Source organism: Zalophus californianus, chromosome 13, assembly GCF_009762305.2.
Source record: "Zalophus californianus isolate mZalCal1 chromosome 13, mZalCal1.pri.v2, whole genome shotgun sequence".
NCBI classification, from domain to species: domain Eukaryota; kingdom Metazoa; phylum Chordata; class Mammalia; order Carnivora; family Otariidae; genus Zalophus; species Zalophus californianus.
Window position 1 is genome coordinate 1497523 of NC_045607.1, and position 8166 is coordinate 1505688.

The window sequence follows — 8166 nt, forward strand, 5'->3', positions numbered from 1 at the left end:
ATGCTGCTGGAAACCGAGCTCAGTCGAGACCGAGATCAGCCGGGGGCCCCCATGGCCGCTGCCGTCTGCAGCTTCCGTGGGACTCGGGGTAAGGGCCCCCGCGAACCTATCGGCCTCCAGCCCGGGCAAGGCGAACTCCAAGGGGAGAAACGGCTAGGATGGCAGAGTCAGGCATAGGGACGGTGGGGAGAGAGGGACCCGGGACACAGCAGAGAAAGGAAGAGAGTCTAGAGAAACCGCTGGGGGGGGGGGGGGTTGGCACCCATGAGAGATGGAAACAGGAGCGAGGGATGCAAGTCTGACAGATCCCATGGGCAGAGGGCCTGAAGTTCCCGGTGACGGCTCCAGAGGCCGTGGGCTGTTGTGGAGCGCCCTGAGAACAGAAGGGGCCTTGCAGACACTGCTGGGGGGGGGGGGGAGGTATAGCTCGGAGTGGGGGGGCATCAGTTTCCTCCAGAGACCCCACGCCCCTCAGCTCTCCCACACTGCCCAACAAGGCAGAACTGGGACCCCTGGGCGGGTCTCCCGCCTGAACCGCCCTCCCCAAGGGCCACTCGATCGCCGTGGACGTTGGAAAATAATGGAGGCATTGTTGGCAGGCCAGCCAGATGCTGAGCGTGTGGGGCCGCCACTTCCTGGACCCGCTGCCCGCCTGCCCCTTCCCTACTCGAACCACACATGGTCCTTCTAGGCAGCTGACACTCCACGGCTGACACCCCAGTGCACCCAGCACCCCTTGGCTCCCCGGCTTGTGCACCCTTGCCCTGCCCTCTGGGTAGCAGTGTCCTGTACAGGGAAGGGATGCAGCGCTGGTGGCATGAGCCTTTGCTCAAAACCATGACTCTCTGGTTCTGCTGGGATCTGGGAGGACACTGTGCTTTTCCTGCCCACATCCTTCCAGGCTTGCCTCCTTGGTAAAGCGCACAGACCAGGCGAATGGAGGCCAGGATAGGAGCAGGGTGATGACTGTCCTTCACCATGGGACTCTCCCAAGTGGAGGGATCTGGAGGCTGGCGGAAACCTGCTCACCCCCATCACTGCCCGGGGCCCTGGCCTCACCATGCCTCATGCTGCAACGGCCCCACACTGCTGTTTCTTAATTATTGGGGGGGGGGGGTGGTGCTGGCCTGTAGTGCCCTCTGGGCAGGAGCAGCTGCTCTGGGGTAGGTGCGTCTCTCTACAGGCAAGCATGGGTGGTTCCTATGGGCTTACCCTTTGGATTGGGGACAAGATACTGGAAAATCGAGTGTGGGAGCTGCATTCTGTGCAAGCCGGTGTGTGGAGGGAAGTGTCCTTCCTGACCTTCCTGACCTGAGTCCTGGCCGCGTGTCTGGGCCCAGGACACCGGGTGTACCTGCTGAGAATCGCCCTTCTCTGTGCCCATTCTGGTGGCAGTTCTCACTGTGGGACCCAGAAGCTGGTCACAGCCAGGAGGTCTGAGGTTGCGTCTGGCTCCTGGTGGCTTTGCTGTGAGCCTTTGGACGCTACACTCACCCTCTCTGGGTCTCGGGTCGCGTTCTTGCCGTCACCAAGCCTCCCAGCCCCGGCTCTCAAAAGGCGGTGGGACGCGCCTCCCTCCCGGACAGTCCTCCCGGGACCCCCAGCCTGCCCGCACGCGTGCACGCCCGAGCCCAGGCCTCAGCCGGCGGCCCGCGGCGCGGGGCAGGAAGCAGCGGGGCCCGGGTAAGCGCCCGCGGGCAGCCCTGGCCTGACTTCTCCCCTGACTGTCCCCGCCCTCCTCGGCCCGGCACTCGGGTGGCTGGCGTCTGGGCACCCCGAGTCCCCTCGCAAAGGCGCGCGGAGCCGGCGGACGCCCGCGGCGCGTCTCAGCGACCCCCCCGGCCCCGCCCCGCGCCGCGGCCCCGCCCCCCGGCCGCTCCGCCCTCCGCGCGGCCTGAGGCTCCGGGCCCCAGGGCGGCCCGCGGGCGCAGCGCCCAGCAGCGCGGGGAATAGCTCGGACACCGGCCTGGGGCCCCGGAAGCCGTGGCCTCCCCGGGCCCCGGAAAAGTTCGGGGCCGGAGAGCCGCGGCACCAGGCGACGGGACCCATGGAGGCGCGCGGGGAGCTGGGCCCGGGCCGCGAGTCAGCGGGCGGCGACCTGCTGCTGGCGCTTCTGGCGCGAAGGGAGGACCTGCGCCGAGGTGGGTGCCCAGGCTTGAGCGGCTGCACGGGGAGACCCGGAGGTCCTCGCTCCTTTCCGGGCTTGGCCACGGAGGTGGCGGGAGACAGGGGACCCGGGCGGGCGTGGGTGCAAGGGCCCAAGCACGTCCCCACCTGGGCGCCCCAGCAGCGAGTCAGCGTCGGGGCCCCTTGAGCCGCGTCGGTTGTGCGGTTGCAGCCCCGCACTGCTCAGGCCGTGGAGTCCTTGGGGTCCCACGACCGATTTAGGAAAGCCTCTCCCTTATCAGGAGAGTAATTGGAGAGCAACCGTGCGGCCCAGTGAACACCGGGCAAGAGGATCCCCGAGAGGGCCGACCCCACCCAGACCCTCCACACTTTCCAGGGAAGAGAGTCAGATGCAGGGGCCAGAGTGTAGCCGGAGCCCGTTCGCAGATGTCCCTAGTTGAGGTCTCCTTGTCTGCACCCACACGCACCTGCTCATTGGCCCACTCCCAGGCTGGTCCTTAGGACCCTTCTACAGGAAAGACCCCAGCTTCCCGGCTGCACCAGTCCTGCACCCGTCCCCCAGGCGCTTTGGTTCCCGGAGAAGAGGGATCAGCAATGTTCTCCTTGTCGACGCCCGCAGGACCACAGGAGGGAGATGGAGGCGGGCCTGGTCGGGTGGGGAGTGGCAGGGACCGAGCAGGTGGGAACGAGGTTACATCCAGGCTGTGGGGTCTCTTCCGTCCCCTACTTATTTATTTATTTTTCCGACGGTTCCTGGGAGGGGTTGGCCGCAGGGGCTGGGAGGAAAGGGTGGGAGGGCGGAGGGAGAGGGAGGGAGGGGAGGCGGGCTCCGAATGCGATCGCTCAGGAGAGCTGGCCCGGAGCGGCGGGCGGGCGTGAGTCTCCACTGCGCCCCGCCGGTGCTGAGGGTAGGAGACCACGCCGAGGCTGGAGTCACCATGCAGCGTAAGGCCCGGGTCGCAGGGTGCGGCGGGGAGCAACAGGGGCGCGGCCGGGGGCGGCTTTTGCAGGACGCGGGGCAGGGGGCAAGTCGGCCGGGCGCTGTCCGGGCCACGGTGCTGAATCCGCACGCGTAGGCCTGTCCAGCCACCAGCTTTAGGCCGTCGCCTCCCGCGAGGGGGCCCGGGACCCGCGGCGGATGCCCGCGCTCCTTGGGCACCGGGGCCTTGGTTTGGTCCGACGCGGGACCGCGTCCTTTGCGAGTTTCCTGCCGCTGAGCGAGGGAGGTCGATCGATCAGGGTTCTTTCAGCCTGGGACCCAGGGAGGCCCTTCTCTAGTCCTCCTACCCACTGCGGAGCCGGCCTGGAGCCGGAGGGGTCTCTGGCGGGGAGGAGAGCATGGCCAGGTGGGTGCAATGTTTGCGCAGGCTCCTGCTGCTGGCTCTCTCCTCTCCAGAAGACCTTTTCTAAATCAACAGGGTGACTCACCCCGTGAGCACCCTGCAAATCCCCACATGGGCCAGTGGCTCCCACAAGCTGTCCCTCGAGTCTCCCCAGCCTCGTTCCCCCAGAGGCCTGCAGTCCCACGGTAGCAGAGCCGAGCGTCGGAGTAACTCTCGTCAGGAACCGACATTTGAGTGTGGTGACAGAGATCCAGTTGTCCAGACCATGGACAAGGACCCTCGAGGGCTCCCAGAGATGGGGAGGACACCAGCTTTTACCTTGGTGCCTGTGCAGGGCTGGGCAGCCAGGCTTCAGCAAGGGATCTCCAGCTGCAAGGATATTTAATTGTGCAAAATAATAATGGGGATTGGGCGGTGGGTACCCCAGGACCCACATGCGCCTTGCCTCTGGGTGCTGGTAGAGAGCCCCTGGGGTGGGGTTTTCATCTGAGCTCAACGTGCACCCTTCGTGCTCGCTGGGAACATTTTGCAGTTGACGGTATCTGGCCGAATGGAATGGCTGGGGCCCCTTCCTGCTCACGGGCACACTTCTAAACCTTTTTCAGTTTTCCCAAATTTTAACTGTGGGCCAGGCAGTGGACTTTGGTACCATGCACTCCCTACATCTGGAAGCCAAGCAGCCACTCACTCCAACTGGGGAGGAGGGTGTGCAGGGAAGGGGGTCTCCCGTGGCAACCCTGGGCCCCGAGGACTGGAGTGGGAAGGGCACTCCAGTGCTCCGCTCAGTGCGGTGCCCCTGACCTCGGCGGCTCCTTGGCCTGCAGAGATCCCGCTGTGCGCCGGCTGCGACCAGCACATCCTGGACCGCTTCATCCTGAAGGCGCTGGACCGCCACTGGCACAGCAAGTGCCTGAAGTGCACCGACTGCCACACGCCCCTGGCGGAGCGCTGCTTCAGCCGCGGGGAGAGCGTCTACTGCAAGGACGACTTCTTCAAGTGAGCGTGGCCGCGGGCTCTCGAGGGGAGGCCAGGGGCGCAGTCTGCTCCTGCAAGGCGGGCCCCTCCTGTGTGTTGGGGGGAAGCTCCACGGGCAGCCAGGCCTGGCCGGCGCAGCAGCTAAATTCTCTCCAAGTAATTAATTTTGCAAATCATGGAAACAGTCATTTGAAAAGACAACCCCAAGTTTGCAGGACTTGATTGGATTTACTCCCCCTTAATTTCAGTCTTGTTTTTGTCCTTAATGCTGGGGAGGGGGTGCTTTCCAGGCACAAGCCTCTGGGGTCTAAGGGACCTGCCCCAAGGATCCAGCATCCCAACCCGGCACCAAGGTCAGGGCGGCTAGGCTCCTCCCCAGGGCTTCTGGGTCCCTTCTCGGTATTCTGTGCGGCTCTGTGGGGGCTGCCCGGCCGGCGAATAGGGGCAGGGCCGGGGTGAGCTTCCCTCCTGAGCCGCCCTGCGCGGCGCCCCGCTCCTCGCTCTCCAACCCGCTCCGGGCGAAGGAGCCGCCAAGGCCGAGCTGAGCCGCGCCCTGTGCGTCCCGCAGGCGATTCGGGACCAAGTGCTCCGCGTGCCAGCTGGGCATCCCGCCCACGCAGGTGGTGCGCCGCGCCCAGGACTTCGTGTACCACCTGCACTGTTTCGCCTGCGTCGTGTGCAAGCGGCAGCTGGCCACGGGGGACGAGTTCTACCTCATGGAAGACAGCCGGCTCGTGTGCAAGGCGGATTACGAGACGGCCAAGCAGCGCGGTCAGTGGGAGAGCCCACCCACTCTCCTTTCCCCGTCTGCAAAATGGGGCTGGGGTCAGTCCGGTAGGGGCGCCGAGGGATCCTCACGTCCAGCGCTCGCCGCAGCACATTCGATAAGGGGCGCGAACTTAAGCGTCTTCCCTCCAGGCGCGGGGGCCGGGGCCGGGTGGGGACGGTCCCCGGCGCGCCTCCGGGGAAGCCTGGCTCCGGGGCTTTAGCGGCCTCCTCACTCCGGCCGCGGGGAGGTTGGTCTGAGATGTATGGAGTTGAATTGAATTATCGCCCCAAACCCTTGACCGTGAAGATCCGGCCCTACCCACAGCCTTAGAACAAAGGGGAACCCGGGGGAGGCGGGAGGAGGGAGCGGGCCGCCTCACAGCCGCCCCTCCACCCCTACTGAGGTGTCCGCGCCCCGGCGGGGTGGGGGGCTGTCGGGTGGCGGAGGGCCCCGGCCTCACCCCACCCCTCGCGGCGCAGAGGCCGAGGCCACGGCCAAGCGGCCGCGCACGACCATCACCGCCAAGCAGCTGGAGACGCTGAAGAGCGCCTACAACACGTCGCCCAAGCCGGCGCGCCACGTGCGCGAGCAGCTCTCGTCCGAGACCGGCCTGGACATGCGCGTCGTGCAGGTCAGCGCCCCGCGCCCGGCCCCGCGCCCCGCCGCCCGGCCGGCCCGCCGCTCACCCGCCCCTCCGCCCCGCCGCAGGTGTGGTTCCAGAACCGCCGCGCCAAGGAAAAGCGGCTCAAGAAGGACGCGGGCCGGCAGCGCTGGGGCCAGTACTTCCGCAGCATGAAGCGCGCCCGCGGCGGCCCCAAGTCGGACAAGGACAGCGTCCAGGAGGAGGGGCAGGACAGCGACGCCGACGTCTCCTTCACGGGTACGGCGGGCGGCCGCGCCCCCGAGGGCAGGGCGCAGCCGGGGAGTCCCGCAGCTCGCGCGCCCCGCTGTCCGGGAGCCTGCCAGTGTGAACCTCCCAGTCAGGGGCTGCCCTATAGCCTTCCTTTCAAAGCGTTCATAGATTCTGGTCCGCCGCCCCCAAGCCCTGCGGTTTGGCCCCTGGGGCGCTCAGCTCTTCCCCTGGTGGAGGACAGCCCGCACGACCCACGTGGCCCTCAGCAGGCTTTCTGGCGGGGAAGGGGTCCGGACCATCTCTGGGGCTCCTGGCCCTTGCAATGATTTTTAGGAAAGTGGGCAGCACAGTTTTGGGGTAAGTGACAAAAAGTCCTGGCTGTTTGGAAGGGCGGGGGTCCCACCCTTGCTGTGTGGGATCTGATTATCTCATTCTCCGGTACCAGGGAGATCCCATACTTATCCCATAATGCCTATCTTCAGACAATTTGTGCAAGAGACTCTTTGGCTGCACTGTGACCTTAGGCTACTCACTCTGCTGCTCAGAGCCTTAATTAAGTTGTCTGCAAAATGGGAGTGCTGGCCACCCTTCCCAAGGCAGCCTTGGGGGTTATCCTGCAACCCTGGGCCCTGACTGGCCTGTTGCTGGCCCTGATCCCGCCGGGGGGTCCCACCATTCCGTAGACACCAGGTGGGACTGAGCTGAACAAACCCAACAAGGACAGAGGCAGAGGGCTGCGTAAGTTCTGAGAGCAGGAGAGCCTTGGGCTGGCCTATCCGGCGGCCGGCGGGAGCAGGTCACCCCTGAAGGAGGGGCGCTGGGGGCAGGAGGTGGAGGGGGGCGGGCACTGAGCAGCGCTGTCTGCTTCCATTGCAGATGAGCCAACCATGGCCGAAATGGGCCCTGCCAACGGCCTCTACAGCAGCCTGGGGGAGCCCACCCCGGCCTTGGGCAGGCCCACGGGAGCCCCAGGCAGCTTCCCGCTGGAGCACGGAGGCCTGGCCGGCCCGGAGCAGTACCGTGAGCTGCGCCCCGGCAGCCCCTACGGTGTCCCCCCATCACCAGCTGCCCTGCAGAGCCTCCCTGGCCCCCAGCCCCTTCTCTCCAGCTTAGTATACCCAGATGCCAGCTTGGGCCTGGTGCCCACGGGGGCGCCAGGTGGGCCCCCGCCCATGAGGGTGCTGGCAGGAAACGGACCCAGCTCCGACCTGTCCACAGGGAGCAGTGGGGGCTACCCCGACTTCCCTGCCAGCCCCGCCTCCTGGCTGGACGAGGTTGACCACGGCCAGTTCTGACCGAGGCCCACAGCTCCACCGAGCAGCGGACATGAGGGGTGTGGGCAGCAGGGCTGCCCCTGGCTGGGTGGCCCGGAGCGGCACTCCCCTCCTCTCCCGAAGCCCTGGACCTCTGCGGGAAGCAGGTGCCGCCGGCGGCGGGGGACAGGATGCAGACCGCAGAGGAGGGCTCCTTCCTACGGAGCGCCCGACCCGGCGGCCCTCCCTCGGGGGCGGAGGGACTCCAGCGGCTCCTGTCAGTGCCCCCTCTCTCCTCCTTGGACACGGGGCCACCGGCCTGGGGGCCGCCCAGCAAGCCTTGTTCTGTAAGCAGATTTCTCTCTTGATCGACCAGTTAACTGGACGCTTGCTGTTTCTGGACACGAAGTGTCACCCCACCCAGGCTGGACCTTCACTCCGGCCTCGCTCCAGCCAAGGGCAGCAGTCTTCAGGCTGGAGGATGCTTTACTTTCTGAAATGAAAAACCATAGTACGAACCATGCCTTTATTTTCCGAGCTCCATCCACCTGATGGAGGCCCACTTTAGGTCAGAGATGGGCCTCTTCTGTCCACGGGCAGGAGGCCACGCCTGTGTCCCTCTCGTCCCTAACCCTCACCTCCCCCGGGAGCCTCCTCTCCGGTCTTCCCTGGGGGAGCTGGCTCTAGAGCTTTCTGTTCTGGACTCTACCGCCCGTCGGAGGAGACACCGCTGGGTGCCCTTCTCCAGGAGCAACACGTTAAGGCCGTGGGGACCTCCCTCCATGCCGACACCAAGTTTCCGTCCCCTCCCCCATCACAGCCGCCCCCAGGCCCTCCGTGTCCAGG

At 66.3% G+C, this 8166-nt stretch overlaps 1 protein-coding gene across 2 annotated transcripts; it reads left to right on the forward strand.

Annotated features, from left to right (window-relative positions):
• Window positions 1-7371, forward strand: LHX3 (LIM homeobox 3). Of its 2 annotated transcripts, none has more exons than XM_027616614.1 (6): window positions 1-88; window positions 4295-4466; window positions 5014-5216; window positions 5694-5845; window positions 5923-6094; window positions 6944-7371. In XM_027616614.1, exons 1-6 carry the CDS (start codon window positions 1-3, stop codon window positions 7360-7362), a joined length of 1206 nt encoding a protein of 401 aa, XP_027472415.1. In that variant the 3' UTR covers window positions 7363-7371. The 2 variants fall into 2 exon arrangements, with proteins under 2 accessions (XP_027472415.1, XP_027472414.1); XM_027616613.1 differs by lacking the exon at window positions 1-88 and adding an exon at window positions 2032-2141.
• Window positions 7372-8166: the final 795 nt, after the last annotated feature.

Bases quoted from the DNA above. Each gene is read 5' to 3' on its own strand.
- LHX3 (XM_027616613.1), top strand. From the start codon at position 2,048: ATGGAGGCGCGCGGGGAGCTGGGCCCGGGCCGCGAGTCAGCGGGCGGC. The intron at 2,142-4,294 runs GTGGGTGCCCAG...CTTGGCCTGCAG, and splicing joins AAGGGAGGACCTGCGCCGAG to AGATCCCGCTGTGCGCCGGC. The intron at 6,095-6,943 runs GTACGGCGGGCG...CTTCCATTGCAG, and splicing joins CGCCGACGTCTCCTTCACGG to ATGAGCCAACCATGGCCGAA.